The 17,829-nt window shown below is 41.8% G+C and overlaps 1 protein-coding gene across 4 annotated transcripts in view; it reads right to left on the bottom strand.

Moving 5' to 3' along the window:
* The window catches only part of dennd1b (DENN/MADD domain containing 1B), a 307,950-nt gene that overhangs the window by 169,136 nt on the left and 120,985 nt on the right, over nucleotides 1-17,829 (bottom strand). For all 4 annotated transcript variants that reach the window (XM_085982400.1, XM_085982401.1, XM_085982403.1 and 1 more), the window contains 2 exons: nucleotides 17,510-17,559; nucleotides 15,745-15,864 (listed from right to left, as the gene is read on the bottom strand). In XM_085982400.1, the coding sequence (XP_085838526.1) occupies nucleotides 15,745-15,864; nucleotides 17,510-17,559 (170 nt within the window). The remainder of the gene's footprint in view (nucleotides 1-15,744; nucleotides 15,865-17,509; nucleotides 17,560-17,829) is intronic.

Here is a 17,829-nt window from a genome sequence, read left to right on the forward strand (position 1 = left end):
TGGCTTTCCAATACAACAGATGTAAGGTCTTGTCCAACTGCTCAGTCTAATGAATTGCAGGTACTGAAAAGTATGGCTCTGCTGTTGCCACTGTTCAGCTAGAGAAAGTTAATGGTTCATCCAAAATTGGATGTTGATAGCAGGAGCAGCGGAGGGATCAAGAGAGGTGGGGGAGGTAGAGCGATGAGTCACTCTACCTAAGGAAGCTTGCCCGTCAGTGGCGGATGTCACCAAGGGGCAGCATGTAGATGAGGAGGGGCTCCAGGACGGATATTTAATAGGGCCGGGGGGGCGTAGAAAGAGATGCTCTCGAGCTGACGGTGCAGGGGTGAAAGTAAAATCATTGCTTGCGATATTCTCATTTTGATTGGCGAGCTAAGCGTTGAATCATGCAAGGGCAGTTCCACAAATCTACACCCAGGTCACTTACTTTTTTTTTATAAATACGATGCCTGTAGACACGTCAACTCCTGCAGAGTTTCTGCTGGCATAATGAAGCCACAACGCAAAGCATTTTACAAAAATATATACTTCGCTGAATTTGACACTGGGACAATCGTTGTACACTTTGCATACACAGTATTTACAAGAGCATATTTTTGATGACTCCTCCCACAGGTCCTAGTATAAAGGTGACTGCTCCCCAGCCCTTTGTATCCTGGACCGGTCGACCACGCGAGGCAGACCTCCATTCTGTTGTTAATAAAAGCCTTCAGTTACTCTTCTAACTCTCAGTCTTTTATGAGTAATTGATAGCGCATCAATTTTATTAACAACATTTTTATCATGGAGAAGATCCTCACACCAGCATGCCTGGACTTAGATCATCGGGAGGCGGACTCATCCACCAAGTTTACTCACTGGCTTAAGTGTTTCGAAAAATTCCTGACCGCCTCCGAAGCAATCAAATCGGACGAGGACAAACTGGATGTCCTGACCTCCAAAGTGAACCACCGAGTGTACTCGGTCATCCAAGACGCGACCTCGTACGCGGACGCTATCAAGCTCCTCAAGGACCAGTACACGCGCCCAGTGAACGAAGTGTACGCCAGGCACCTCCTGGGGAGTCGTAAACAACAACCTGGGGAATCGACCGTGGAATACCTTCAGGCACTGTCTGTGCTTGGCCGGGCCTGTGGTTGTAAGGATGTAAAGGCCGCCGTGTACACAGAGGAACTTATCCGGGACGCTTTTGTAGCGGGCCACAGATCCAATTACACCCGACAGCGACTGTTGGAGCAGAGTAACCTCGACCTCAACAAGGCCTCTGAACTCGCACTATCATTGGATGCAGCCTACCGGGGCATGGATGCCTACTCCTCTGCACCGTGGACGCCGCGGGGAATGACAGCCTGGGACACGGTAGGACCGCCTCATAGCGCCGTGCCACCCCAGCCACACCCCAACAACGGCCCAACTACCGCAGCAGTGTCCCAAGGCCAGACAGCAGTGCCCCAAGGCCAGAAATGCTACTTCTGTGGCCAGGCAAAACACCCCAGAGCGCGCTGCCCGGCGAAAAACGCGATCTGCTCGGGCTGCGGGAAGAAGGGACACTACGCTAGCGTCTGCAGGGCCAAAGCCACCCCGAATCCCAGCAGCGCCGCGTGTGGGCCATGCGGGCCGCCATCTTGGACCTCCCCGGCCATGTGCGAATCACCGGTACAGCAGCCATTTTGGACGCCTCCAGCCACATGGGGATCATGGACGCCGCCATCTTGGACGACAGCCGGGACGCAGCAGGCCCCCGACACCGCCTCATCTGATACCCGCAGCGACACACCGACCCCTACGCTGGCATCCGTTACACTGGACCAAGCGAGACCGCACCAACTGGCCAGTTCCACAATGGACATTAAGGTAAATGGTCACGATACAATCTGCCTTTTTGACTCTGGGAGCACGGAGAGCTTCATCCACCCCGACACGGTGCGGCGTTGCTCTCTCCCAGTCCTGCCTGCGCAACAGCGGATTTCTATGGCCTCCGAGTCCCAGTCGGCGGACATCGGCGGCTACTGCGTGGTGACACTCGTAGTAGACGGGACCGTGTACGATCATTTTAAACTTCTGGTCCTGCCTGACCTCTGCGCTGCCGTCCTGCTGGGGTTAGATTTTCAGTGCCACCTTAAAAGTGTTATGATGGCGTACGGTGGACCCCTACCCCCACTCACAGTCCGCAGCCAGCAGCTTCCAAATTGCCCGCCGCGCACCAGGTGCAACCTCTCCACACTCAGAGTCACCCCCCCACCACTGTTTGCTAACCTCACCCCCGGCTGTAAGCCCATCGCCACAAAGAGCAGGCGATACAGTGCCGGGGACAGGGTTTTCATTAAAACCGAAGTGGAGCGGCTCCTGAAAGAAGGGATTATTGAGGGCAGCACCAGCCCCTGGCGAGCCCAGGTTGTGGTCGTTAAGACCGGCGAGAAGCAGCGCCTGGTCATCAACTACAGCCAGACAATAAATCGCTACACCCTGCTGGACGCCTACCCACTCCCCCGTATAGCTGATATGGTCAACCAGATCGCGCAGTACCGCGTCTTCTCGACCATTGACCTGAAATCAGCGTACCACCAGCTCCCCATCCGCACTGAGGACCGCCAGTACACTGCCTTTGAGGCAAACGGCCGCCTCTATCACTTCCTTAGGGTTCCCTTTGGCGTCGCCAACGGGGTCTCCGTCTTCCAAAGGGAGATGGACCGGATGGTAGATCAAAATGCGTTGCAGGCCACTTTCCCATATCTGGACAATGTGACCATCTGCGGCTGTGACTTGCAGGACCATGACGCAAACCTCGAAAAATTCCTCCACACCGCCCAACTCCTAAACCTGACATATAACAAGGAGAAGTGCATATTCCGCACAAACCGCCTCGCCATCCTTGGCTGTGTTGTGGAACACGGAGTCATCGGCCCCGACCCCGACCGGATGCGTCCCCTTATGGAACTTCCACTGCCTCACTGCCTCAAGGCCCTGAAGAGGTGCCTAGGGTTTTTCTCCTATTACGCCCAGTGGGTCCCCTACTATGCGGACAAGGCCCGTCCGCTGATCAAGTCCACCTCTTTTCCCTTGACGGCAGAGGCCCGCTTAGCCTTCCACCGTATCAAGGAGGACATTGCCAAAGCCACCATGCACGCAGTGGACGAATCCATCCCCTTCCAGGTGGAAAGCGACGCGTCCGACTTTGCCCTGGCCGCTACCCTCAATCAGGCGGGGAGACCCGTGGCCTTCTTTTCACGAACCCTCCAAGGCCCGGAGACCAGACACTCCGCTGTTGAGAAGGAGGCCCAGGCGATTGTGGAGGCTGTGCGTCATTGGAGGCACTACCTGGCCGGAAAACGATTTACCCTGCTCACTGACCAGCGTTCAGTTGCTTTTATGTTTAACAACAAGCAGAGGGGCAAAATCAAAAATGACAAGATCTTGAGGTGGAGAATCGAACTTTCCACCTACAACTACGAGATCTTGTACCGGCCCGGGAAGCTAAATGAACCCCCGGACGCGCTATCGCGTGGCACCTGCGCCAGCGCGCAGATCGATAGACTGCGGGCCCTCCACAATGACCTCTGCCACCCGGGGGTCACCAGGTTCTTCCACCTCATCAAGGCCCGCAACCTGCCTTACTCTATTGAGGAGGTCAGGACCATGACCAGGAACTGCCAAGTCTGCGCTGAGTGCAAACCGCACTTTTATAGACCAGACAGGGCCCACCTGATAAAAGCCACTCGCCCCTTCGAGCCCCTGAGCGTTGATTTTAAAGGGCCTCTCCCCTCCTCCGACCGCAATGTGTACTTCCTCAATATTATTGATGAGTACTCCCGTTTCCCGTTCGCCTTCCCCTGCCCGGACATGACCAGTGCCACGGTCATTAAATGTCTGAACAACCTCTTCACCCTGTTCGGCTTCCCCAGCTATATCCATAGCGACCGGGGCTCATCGTTTATGAGCGACGAACTCCGTCAGTACCTGCTAACTAGGGGTATTGCCACAAGCAGGACCACCAGTTACAACCCCCGGGGGAACGGACAGGTGGAAAGAGAAAATGCGACAGTTTGGAAGGCCATCCTGCTAGCCTTAAAGTCTAGGGGCCTTCCAACCTCCCGCTGGCAGGATGTGCTCCCCGATGCGCTCCACTCTATTCGGTCACTGCTCTGCACTGCCACTAACGCCACCCCTCATGAGAAAATGTTTGTCTTCCCAAGGAAGTCCACATCGGGGACATCGCTACCGCCATGGCTGACGTCCCCAGGGCCGGTCCTACTGAGAAGACACGTGAGGACCCATAAAACGGACCCCCTGGTCGAGAGGGTCGACCTCCTCCACGCCAACCCCCAGTATGCTTACATCGCATACCCGGACGGGCGGGAGGACACAGTCTCCATAAGAGACCTTGCACCCTCGGGGGCCGCAGTAACCCACTACCCCCCCCCCCCCCCCACGATCCAATATCCAACCCCAGCAGACGGCACGCCTGGGCCCCGCGACCCGCTCGACATCTACGAGGACGACACGCCTGTGCCACAGCCTACGCTGGACTCGACGCCGGAAGCTTCACTACCCCTGCCGTCGCCACGCCGATCACAGCGGCAGACAAGACCTCCGGAGAGACTCCAATACACTAACTTTTAATGCACTTCACCCCGCCGGACTCAATTTTAAACAAGGGGTGAATGTGGTAAACCACTGTTTGTATTCCTGTTTGTCCTGTTTGTATTCCACTGTGTACATGCCTGGACATGCCTCGGCTGACTCCTCCCACAGGTCCTAGTATAAAGGTGACTGCTCCCCAGCCCTTTGTATCCTGGACCGGTCGACCACGCGAGGCAGACCTCCATTCTGTTGTTAATAAAAGCCTTCAGTTACTCTTCTAACTCTCAGTCTTTTATGAGTAATGGATAGCGCATCAATACTCAACAATGATACGTCAATCTTAATTTAACAAATTTTATAGAGGTAAGCATAGTGTATCCTTTTGGGTTCACACCAGTTAACACTTCTCAATCTACTGCAATTACCTTAGAGTGTAAAATGTATTTATCATCATCTTAATATACTGAAGCTATAAATATTATTTATCCAAGACTATAGTCAGTCACTATGTACCACTAGCTTCAAAATAAGGTTACTCCTTTGTTTCTTCCGATTCCTCTTTCGACACTGGATTAACCAATTTGATTTCTGTTTCAAGACTTATAATCTTTCATTTTTCCCCTCCTTCAAAGATGCTGTATAAACAAGGTCTTGCATTTCAATGTCATGTTAAGCTGTCAAAATTTATCTACCACTGTATTTATTCCTCGATTCTCTCCTACTGTAAAAACAAGACCTAATGGTTGTAAAATATTTTAAATTAGATGCAACTGTCAAGTTTATGTACCATAACTTTTTTAAATAACCTTAAAAAGGCCAGTATTTTAGGGAGGGCATTTCTAACTTCAACATTATGTGGATAATAAATTTATTTTCTTCTTATAGAAAAAAAAACTCAAGGTTTTATGAAACCAATTTTAATCCTCCTATACTTTTCAAGCACAATTTCAGTCATTTTCAATTTATGCAACGAGTACTAAGTTTAGACCAAGATTAAAAACATGCAATTCTAATGTCAGTTATCAGTGCAGTCGAGCCTTGTTGCAACAACATGATCCATCTTATTCGAGGTTGGAGGATGATGATATTCAAGCAAGTAGACTGCATATCCTGTGTCTCCACTTTAACTGCAGAGGCTCTTAGCAAATTTGGTTAACATGGTAATGCATTTCTGAAGTCCAATTTCTTCATAAAATGGTTGTGCTTCTCTCCAACAAAATGCAGTGCATCAAGCATGAACACCATTCTACAGTAAATTTTGTATTGTACATTCTTGCACCAGTCCAAAACCTCATCTCTTGCTGTACATTAGTGTTTTATAAACACAGTCCTGGAGTGAGACTGCAAGAATCCTTTGATCTAAGCCATATCGCAAAGCAACAAGGAATACCAATTTTATTCCTAGATGCCACGACTCAAATACAACTGTAAACATTGTTAATACCAGAATTTTGTGTTCTGTTGTTACCGTAGGGGTAATTTTTCTCCTCAAATCCTCAATGCGTCATTGTAATATCAAGGCTTACAGGGTTTCTGAATGTAGTATAGGTGTTCTGAAGTATTTCATGACTGTATGTTTTGACTTTAACTAAGTTAGGCAACTGTCAGGCAACGAGAAAGTCTAAGATAAAATAATCAGAGGTAATGGAAATCTGAAGGAGAACTGTTGGTGAAATCCAGAGAGAGACTTAATTAAATGAGGATTGAATTTTCCACACCCAAATGTCTTCTTTCATTATTAATCACGTGGTTTAACGGTTTTAATCATCCCATCAAATAATTTATTCAGATCATCTACTTTTCGTACATTTCAGCATCTACATATACATTTCCCATTCACTCAATTTCTCTCTCCTGTACATTTAATTATTTTTCCCTTGCACACACAAACATATTGGTGCATGCTGCTTCAATTAACATTCCATTCTGACACTATGCCACTATCATCTATACTTGATATTTAGGCTTACAAATCTGAATATTCTGCTGAACCAAAATCTGCAACCTATTATGCATGGAACCTTTATGCTAGCTTACTTAGATAAATGAAATCAAAGAATCATACAGCATAGGAGGCCGCCATTTGGCCCATCGTGCCTGTGTCAGCTCTTTGAAAGAGCTGTCCAATTAGTCCAACTCCCCTGCTCTTTCTCCATAGTCATGCAAATGTTTCCTTTTCAAGTATATATCCAATTCCCTTTTGAAAGTTACTATTGAATCTGCAACCACAACCCTTTCAGGCAGTGCATTCCAGATTGCGGAGTGAAAAAAATTCTCATCTCCCCTCTGATTCTTTCACCAATTTCCTTAAATCTGTGTTCTTTGGTGACCGACCCTCCTGCCAGTGGAACAGTTTCTCCTTATTTACTTTATCAAAACCCCTCATAATTTTGCACAGCTCTGTTAAATCTCCCCTTAACCTTCCCTGCTCCAAGGAGAACAATCCATCTTCTCTAGTCTCTGCACATAACTGAAGTCCCTCACCCCGGTGCCTTTCTAGTAAATCTCCTCTGCACCATCTTCAAGGACTTGACATAATTCCTAAAGTGTGGTGTCCAGAATTAGACAATACTCCAGCTGAGGCCTAACCAGTGATTTATAAAGGTTTGACACAAGTTCCTTGCTTTTGCACTCTATGCCTCTATTTATGAAGCCCAGGATCCCGTATTTGGCACAATCACTTCCAATACAACAGAACTGAACTGCACCCCGGTTATGACTGTTGTCCATTTAGTAACAACCTGAGCACTAACTTTCCATAGTTTACTTCATAATGAACAGCAAAACACCATAAAGAATCAACAAACACCGGTACATCCAGTCTTAATCTCAGTCCTTCTTTACAAACGGACTGATCACTTTATTGTACTTTTATTATTAATCTGTTCCAATTCAAATATCTTTTTTAAATTATGCAAGTCAGCTTAAGTCAGACAAACAAAAACAAAAGTTTGCAGCAAATCTTTTGCTTTGGAGTTTGAATAAATGTTGAAAAAGCCCAATTTCAAGTTGAGCGACTTACTGCAACTGGACTGGTTGGCATCTCCATTTCATCAAATGCATAGTTGGCAGCTTCAGTTAACTGGTTTTCTAAACAAGAATATTTTGCCAAATGTGTCTTAATTTCTAAAGACTTTCCAGTATTCATACCTGGGATCATAGCAAGGTTTTATGTCATTTCTGTCAGGTACTATATCAACTATCGATGTAAATTAAACAAAAAAATTCAGGACTAAGCAATGTCTATAAAGACAGGCCTTAAGAATGGAAATGTTCACCAAAAATTTAATTTGGGTTAAATGAAACCATGGTGCTTTTGTTGCAAATGTTTTTAAAACCCTGGCATTCCAGACATTCGTCTGCAATGATCATTCTTCCCCCTTTCCTTTGATCTGTGAGCAAAAACCCATTATTTTAATTATATACAGTGAACCACAACTGTATATTTTCAAAATTGTACTGAAAAACACACATCCTGCAACAAAATATGCTTTTAAAACTATAAATTCCCATTATTCTAATAAATCATCCATCAATTAGATTTTACAGTTCCTTTACATTCCCATTATAAGGCAATTAAGAAAATTACTGTTGGCCTGCAAAAAGAGACTGTTCCAAAATGTGGATGATTCAGTGCCAAATTCACAAATCAATACAGGGTGGATTTTTTTTAAACAACCAACCAACTAAATGAACATCTGTGTGACAGGGTATTTTTTGTGAGAACAAGTGTATAAAAAGGGATAAACCTGATGCTTGCGGAATTCAATTAAGTGTTATATTACTATTCACCGATATTGACATTAAAAAGTTTTGTGGACTATTTAATTATTCTACACAGTAATCTGAATTTCGAACACAGAATATATTTTGTGAATATAAGCACTGAAGAAAAATGATGTTAAGCTTCCTGTACTATACACATTACATCCTGCTACACAGGGCACAGACAGCATAATTCAGTATTTCCTTCTTATGTCAGGATTTTAAAACCTTAATCACTTCTTGTTCATTTATCTTGTCTTCTATTGTACTTATTTCAACTTTGATGTCCTGCACTTTGGTCCTGACCCTTGAACTTGGTTTCTCAATTTAAGTAAGTAATATAAGGGCTCTCCTAATTTCTCAGTTACTAAAGGCAGCACATAGCAGAAGATATCAGATCATCCCAGGTCCGAATCATGGTCTGTGCTATGTGAGCTTTGCTGGAAAGTGTATTATGTGAGGACAGGATCAGATTTAGCTGGAATGTCGCGTGGCTCAATCGCTTGCCAACACTCACTGTCTACACTTACACATAAAAACTGCTCACTTGCCCAAGGGTTTAAAAAAATGAACATCTTTAAAGAGGATTTAATCATTTGACAATGTTAATGAAAATTCACAATTGTTTTAATTCTTGGAAGAAGTAAATTTAAAGAGTTGCTTGCGTTGTTGTTTGTTTACATTGATTCGCGCAGTAATTCAAGTTTTATTACCACAGAAAAATTTTAATTTTCATTCGTAATAGCCATAGCAAAATGTCAATAAATTCAATGTGGTTGCTTTCTGGTTCAACAACTAATTTTTTTGTAAGTACTGAAAGATGACAGCACCTGAACAGACCTTGACTATTATTTCTCAAAAAAAACTATTGCATTTTAACTGTCTACACAATTTACAAAATGTATAAATAAACTCCGAATAGAATACTTCACATGAAATGTTTACAAAAGCTGCTACATGACACTAAAATTATTCTTATTTCCAAACAGTCATTTAAAAATAGTCGAGGGTAAAATAACAATTGTACTTTTGAGTACCTTCCCACTAAAGGAGGATACAATTCAAGAGAGAAGTGTTCATTCTTATCATGTGTGTTCCAAATATGCATTTATTCCCACATACAGGACTTGAGCCCAGTTGCTCTCATCCTTCCATCCATACTTCCTTCCCATTACAACTTTAGAGTCCATCTCAACAGACAAGACAGGAATTGCTTAACCTCACTAAAGTAATCCAGATCTGAGAATGCAATCCTCCCTCAGTACTGCATTGACTGTCAACCTAAATTCTGCATTTAAGCTCTTGTGGGAGACTAAAAGCCACACCATATTGACCAAGAGGCAAGAGATCTACCAACCGAGCCAAGCTGATGCTCCATGAATCCAAAAAAAATAAACTCAATTTCAACAGTCAAATAGTGCATTTTTTTCCTTAGAACAGAAATAGCATCATCCTGAAAACAAGGCACAACCAGTGCAAGGAAGTGGATGTATTCTCAGGATAGCCCTGTTAAATACATCACCCAAACATGTCCACTCCAATAACTGGTTGACAAAATGGGCATGAAGGTCTCTGAAAAGTACATCTGCAAATGGGTGCATTTAAATAATAAACACAGACTGGGCTGAAGAAATAACCTTGGACATATATGATGGCAAGAATGTGGCATTTGTTTCACTTGCTCCAATCGTCACTTTACTCTTGCAGAGCAATACATTATCAATTTAATTTATAGATTTTTGTTAGGCAAGTGCATTAAGCGTTATGGAACCAAGGCGGGTAGATGGGGTTAAGCTACAGATCAGACATAATCTAATTGAATGGTCTACTCCTGTACCGATATAACTTGTACCTTTGATAATAAATTCCATTAACAATATTGTTTCATGACTTGTGCAGTTCCTGCCAGATTCAGAGATACAATAGGTCTCATTTTGATGAAACCCAAGAGCCTTCAACATGTATTTATTCATGTAACTTTGGTAACAATTTCCAAGTCAATTGTGATGTTTCTGGAGAGTGAAACTGATCTGGTTCTTACTCCCATCTTAAAAGAACAGCAAAACTGTAGTAAAACTTATTAAGATTTCCACCTGGAAAGAGTCAAAAAGCAGTCTTTCAAAGTTACATTTACAGACCTGGATCAACTTTATTTGCCAGCTGTGGACTTCCACCTTAGTGCTGCTTCTACTTAAGCTTTGATTAACTTTTACTTTCAAAAGTCAAAGGTTAAATAAAGGAAAGGAAATGTTTTCCGTCAAATAACTTACTGACCACTGACATCAACTTCCAGCAGGAACGCAGCTCCTAGTAATCAAATCAAACAGAGGAAGCTGGTTCTCCAAACCTTAACTTGAAATGTCTAGGGGGCTACTTTCTTGTGCAGAAAATTGACACAAAATGTGTAAAATTGAAACATTCTGCTTTTAAGGGGATTTGCCTTTGGCAACTGATGACTTCACTTCGATTGGAGCTACACCACTACAAAGGCTTACCTTTTTTTTTAAAATGTGAGCTTGCTTGTTAGAGCACTTCCTTTTGTAAGTGAAGGTGACAATTTAACAATCGCAATACTTTAAAATCAAAAGCAGACCAAATATTTTAATGATGGTTTCATGTCACTGCTGGATGAAGGATTTATTGCAGTCTTGTCCCCACAGATTACAAAGTCTAATCTGTTTACAGAAGCAGAACAGTCAGATGGTTAAAATGAAAAATTGTCAGACTTAAACAAGAAATGTATCTTCCATAAATATAACCATGACGGTATAGTTTAAACCATTAAATTGCAGAGAGAAAACTTGACTGAACACCATAGAGTAACTTGGGTTTCTGTGTATAAATGTGATGCATATAATGATTTTAATAGGTTTTATTTTCAGCTAATTATTTATTTCGGTGTCTCCAGTACAAAAATAATGTAACAGAATATAAACACTACATTTATCCAATTATTTTTTTTAATTCATTCTCGGGATATGGGCATCAGCGCCATGGCCGGCATTTATTACCCATTCCTCTGCACCGTCTATGTACTGCACAGTTAACTTTACCATTTCCGTCACTGCATTTTTAAAAAACTATTAAAGCAATTTTATTTTCCTTGATTTCCAGGTCCCCCCGCCCCACACCATCTTCACAAAAGAGGGTTGGAAAGGGAACTGCTCACAGACTGTACAAATGCTACTCCCACTCTTTCCATCCAACCAGAAGTGCTTAAATCTACCCTCGGATAGTTTTCCTAATTTCCCCTCCCTCTCAGTGGGGAAATGCTCCCATGCGACACCTTCCCACTACAATACAACTCAAATACGCAACTCAACATGTGGGGATTGGGTGTAAATCTGTGCATCAGCCTTGGTACAACACACTAGTGCTGAACTGCAACTCTTTCACAGAACACACACAAATAATAATTTTGAGACTCAAGGGGACTACTTACTTAGAACAAAATTTATGATATTTGAAGGTCTTTCTAATGGTGCAATGCTTAAAATGTTTTTATATTGGAGAAGAAAAAGCTCAAGCAGACAAAATTTATTACACTAGCTGCTAAAATCAGATGTAATTAAAACTAGGTTTGAGATTTACAAATAGAAAAATTCAAACTAAAAATCCCTGAAGTCCTATCATTGCTGTAGTTTTTAAATCATTTTTGATTACTCCCATTAAAAGGGAACAAAAAACACTTCTTGCACACAAGAACATAATCATGATTTGAAAAAGCTGCTTAATGATTTACAGTGTCTTAAAAAATAGCATTACCTGAAAAGACTTACTCCTACCACAATCAGAGACCTTCATTTAGTTAAGGGAGATCATTTCACTTAAGGCTTCCACGTGACAATGGGAACCGTTTCCCTTTTTGAAATGCCATACATGAAATTAAAATAATTGAGAATTAAAAATCTGGGATTTCATGGATTGATACAAATTTTTACAGATGCACCAATTCCAAACAACAGTGCCTGGTTAAAAACATTTTCAATTATAATTGTTTATTTCCCTATCGGGGAAATGGGTGTAGAGAGGATCGATAAGGATCTTCAGTCAGTTTTCATTGCCAATTTATAAAAATTTGTTTTTCAGTTGTTAGAGCTCAAACACAAGGCTTGATGGCCGGCATGGACACGATGGGCCGAAGGGCCTCTATCCGTGCTGTATTACTCTATGACTCTATGACTCTATAAATTCTGAGAATATCAGCTTTTATTTTGAACATACCTCAAGAAAACAAGCAAGAGACCACTAAGGCACAGTTAGTTACACAGTTCACAGAACCACTTTTGTGGGCCTTAATAGCAATTCCAAAAGTAATGTAGCACAAATTCACTTAATACAGTCAAGCTATTTTAGCAATAAAATACAATTATAGTATTTGTAAATGGACTGTGCACTGCAAATTTGTTGACTACTGAAGTGCATGTTTCAAGTAGCACATTACCACCATATTAAGTATGAAGCACAATTTTTTAAATATAAAATCAGACTGAAATATGAAATAGTTGCTAATATTTAATTGTGCTGTAAATGCTATATTACTATCATTGCATGTAGTGTATGTATTTTGCTAGTAACAGCTATGCTCATTATTGAGGCTCTTCAACACTCATCCTTACATTAAGCATGCAATATGCACACATCTCCAAAAAATAATCCAGGAATTTATTGGTGGAGGTTGACAAAAACTGATTTTAAAAGTCCCTTAGGATTCAGAATTTGTAGAACAGTCCCTCATGTAATGCATATTTTTCCAACTTAAAATGTAAAAATCGGCTACTCAGCTGTTGTAAATACTGTATTTTAGACTCAAACAAAAATGTATACTTCATATTCTGTTAATTATTTTAGATTATGTTGTGTAGATTGGTCTGTCAGCAATATTTACTGGAACAAAATACTTAGCTAATAAACACTGGGACATCATATAATGAAAACAAAATTATAATACTCAGGGACAAGAGATGCTTAAGAAAGCAGAATCCTGAAATATTCAATGCCAGATGCAACTAAATAGATTTTACAGAATACAGATTCTTTTGTCCTGATGCTGCAACTGTTAATTAAGTTTTTTTGTACAAGAAAAATGTGTTTTCTGATGGAATAACTGGCTCACATGAACAAAAAGTAGTGAAGCACAACATCTAAAATAAAATACCAAACATAAGCAGGCGGGTACCCTGCCCTGCTAAAAGAAATCTGTTGACAAGTTGTATGCTTAAATGTAATTCTAAGCTACCACTTACAGACAGCTTTTTAAAAAAAAAGACAAGTTCTGTAGCATTATGCGTAATTTCCTCAGTCTATGCAAAGTGCAAAAATTACCTTGTTGCTGCATCAAGCTCGAAACCAACACTCTATGCAAAAAGTTACAACCTATACACACTAGCCAAAGAGAGCAGTGATTGCGGCGCTCAGATCTGCGACTGCAAATGTGACAATTTTGTTGCTCTGGTTTTGATATGCAAACAACCAGCAGTGGGGTTTAAAATGGTACCCAAAGAACAATGGTGACCACCAGCATGAGTGACTGAAGCCCTCCACTCCCCTGTACAGATAGTGAAGCCTTTTTCAGCATTTCACCTCTACAGAATTTCTCCAGCAATTAAGGAAGTTTATAGAAATTAAAATCTTCCAAAAACACAGTCACAGAGTGGGAAAGCTCTGTGAGGAGCTGTACCACTTCACTACCCCCTCAGGTGGACTTCAGCCAGTCGGGCAGCAGCCATGTTTTTGCCACCTCTCCTGCTCTGTTGTTAAAGCAAATGAAAATCCAAATTTGCATCAACAATTACGATACAAAATTTCTTCAGAAAGCCTCATTGTTATGTTAGCATGAATGACTACTACAACCACAAGCCAAGCCACTTGATGATACGCTGCAATGGAGTTGAAAATGAAGACAATGATACCAAAAGAAAAATGGCACAGAAGTGTAACTTGAACGTATACATTGCTGGATGTGCCTATAAACTGAATTTTCTTACTTTTGTTCGAATCTTTGCAAAACCGCAAGTTGGAAAGCAACACGCTCCCAAATAAAAAGAAAAAATGCTGGAAATACAAAGCTGGTCAGTCCGCACTGAAAGAAGAGGTGGGTTAGCATTTCTGGTGCAGTGCCTGAGGTATGCTCTACAGCCAATACGTTAGTCAATCTTTTCTCCTTCAGCTGCTGATACAGCATTTTCTGTTTTAATTTTAGGTATCCAACAATTGCAGTTTTTTCCTTTTAATCATTAGCAGTTTCTTACCAACAACTTGCATTTACATAGTGTCTTGACTTTAGAAAAACATCCCAAGGTGCTTTAAAAGAGACATAATCAAAAAAAATGAACGCCGAGCCGAAGGAGGAAATATTAAAAGGGCTGACCAAAAGCTTGGTCAAAAGGGTGAGTTTTAAGAAGAATCTGAAAAAGGAGGGGGAGGTGGAGGGGTTTAGGGAAGGAATTCCATAGTATGAGAGCTCGAAGGGTTGCAGGCACAGCCACCAATACTGGGGCGAAGAGAGAGCAGGATGCACAAAAGGCTAAAGTCATGGAAATGCAGAGTTTGTGGGAGGCGTTTCAGGGATGGAGGAGGTTAGAGAGGTAGTAAGGCATGAGGCCAAGGGATTTAAACACGAGAATGAGAATTTTAAATTTCAGGATTTAGGGGGCCAGGGGCTAATGTAGGTCAGCGAGGACAGGAGTGATGGGCGAGCTAGACTTTTTATGGGATAGCATATGGGTAGCAAGTTTTAGATGAGGAACTTTACGGAGGGTAGATGATGGGAGGCCTGCCAGGAGAGTCGAATCTGGAGGTGACAAATGCATGGATGAAGGTTTCAGCAGCAGATGGGCTGAGGTGGGGGCAGAGGCTGGCTATGTTACAAAGGTAAAAGTAGGTAGTCTTTGTAATGGAGAGGATATGGGGTTGGAAGCTCTGCTCAGGGTCAAATAGGATGCTGAGAGTGCTAACAGTTTGGTTCAGCCTGAGCCAGTGGCCAGAGAGCAGGAGAAAATTGGTGGCTAGGGAATATAGTTTGTGGCAGGAGTTGAAGACGATGGCTTCAGTCTTAACAATGTTGAACTACAGGAAACGATGACTCATCCACGACTAGAAGTTGGTCAAGCAGTCTGACAACACAGAAGCAATGAATGGGTGAACAAAACAATTGCAGTATGAATTCAAGACGTCATGAGCAAAACCTTACAGAAATATTCATCAAGACTGGGCACAGCAATTAATAAAACATTTTTAAAAATCATGAAAATCAAGTATGGTGGGTTCAGGAGTGCCAGTGAAGGAGCCTTGCAGCCTCCTGCAAAGTTTGAATGTTTGGAACATCAATTGAATTTCAATACCTTTATGTACATCTTGAACGTGCTACATGCAATTCATTTTAATTCCACATACCTGAGGATACAGATGCAGACTTTACATCCTGATGTTAAGCGACAGAAACCGAACCTCTGTCTGCTTTCGATGTCTGTAAGCACAAAAGTAAAGTGCTGTCCCACTTGACTCTGTGAAACCCTGGAAATGACCATGTAAAAAACATTAATTGGCAATTAAAGGTTTCATGGACAAAGTGCCAACTGCCTTAAAAAAAATAAAACTGCAACACAAAATGTCAAACCGCAATGGCTGAGGAAGGCTAAACTGAAATCTTGTTAAAAGGATAATTAAGAAAAAACAGCAAATGCTGGAGTTCTAAAATAAACAGAAAATGCGAGAAATAACCAGGTTCGTCAGCATCTATAAAGGGGAGATAGGCTGTTGACTTTTCGTTTGTGCACCCTTCATCAGAACTGAATACTGACAGATAAACAAGCATTTTAGTAATGTTTGGGAAGAGAGAAGAGGGAGGAGTGAAACAGTTGTTAAAAGCATAGTTGCATTATTTTTTTTAAATTATTTTGCCTGAGTGAAAGATATGAACCTACAAATAAGTGCATCAATATTATTGGTATTTTGTGTGCAACTTGAACAACCGATGATAGAAATAGGCAGAGAAGTGTTTGGGTGAACCTTCATTTTACACTTTTTCATATCCATGATTCTCTTGCAATGAACATTAGAATTTATCAAGTTAAGCTACGCTTTTGATTTTGAAAAGGAGCATTCTTCAATATTAGCAAAATGTTTGTTTTAAATTCAGCATTATTAGCTAAAGTGCCTTGAAACACATCATATCCTTTGTGATGTAATTATGCTTGTCCATATGCTGGTTTTTAAATATTTTCACAATGAACGCTTAGTTTTAATTCAATGCTTCAATTTCTATATTTTTCAGAACCGCACAATGAACTTAAATCTGTTGTGCACAAAAATAAGCCCATGCAATCAATACACGCTGATCTCTCATTCAGCATTTTGTTGCACAACAATTAATAGGAAATAGGTTTGTCTCTTTTAAAATAGGAACAGAGGGTTGCTGTTCACGGAAGCATATTCAAACACAAGTTGCTGCTTTAAGGACAGTATGTGCAAGAGGACAAAGAAAGAGCGAAATTGGAGGATGAAGGGGAAAAGTACATTGAAGGAACAGCGCCACAAAAAAACTGCAGCTCCTTTAAGAGTTGAAAAATAAAATCGCCACAATTATAGTCAAAGACTGTTAACATTTGACAGTGTTGGTGCACTTGCTCCTTCCAAAACCAAATTGTATCAATAAATACACCACTGGATGGCAGCAATGGTGCCTACTTTTGCATATATTGTAAACCTTCAAGCAGACACATTTAAACCCCACCCCCAACAAATAGAGCAAAAAGCTCATTCTTAAAGGCTTACAAAAATATTCACAATAAGCTGGAAGACTCAAGTGTGAAGACTCAAGAGGATATCGTCAGTTGAAAGGTCAATGCTGGAGCTTAGATTTTCAAATGCTGCTGCTGCTGCAAAAAGGCACCAACACATCATTAACTGCGGAGAAGGTCTCTTAAAATGAAAGATTTATCAATTTTTTTTTTTTTTTTTTTTTAAATAGAAGTGTATGTCCAATTATCAAGCGATCAGCTGGCACATGTACACGTAGTCTGCTGTTTTCTAAAAGACCTCAAAAATTCACTTTTACTCCATGCTGAGGTTTTAGGAAGTTTCCTTTTAAGATTGGACTACACTATTTCAAAGCACAGGGTAAAATGTAAGATGACTGGTTTATCACGCAATACTGTACCTTTCAACATCAAAAGGAAAGCAAAACTTCGGCACAGTCTGCAGCACTTCCTGTGAATGATAATAAAAATTTTAGGCTCATGCAGGACTTGGATCTGAATCACTACTGTATCTACCACAGAAAGTCTGAGATTAACCTTCTGAATCAAAACCATATACACACAGTTGTTCCCTGTATTGAAATAATCAACCACAATGAACATCATTGATTATTAACAAGAATCAAATTTATGCTTCAGCAGACTGTACTGACAATGCTGAAGGAGCACCAGGAGGGAATAGCTTGGCCTAAAGGGCATTAACACCCCCTCTCATCCCCAC

Source organism: Somniosus microcephalus, chromosome 3 (assembly GCF_052327205.1).
Source record: "Somniosus microcephalus isolate GS21.2 chromosome 3, FLI_Smic_1.0, whole genome shotgun sequence".
Lineage (NCBI taxonomy): Eukaryota > Metazoa > Chordata > Chondrichthyes > Squaliformes > Somniosidae > Somniosus > Somniosus microcephalus.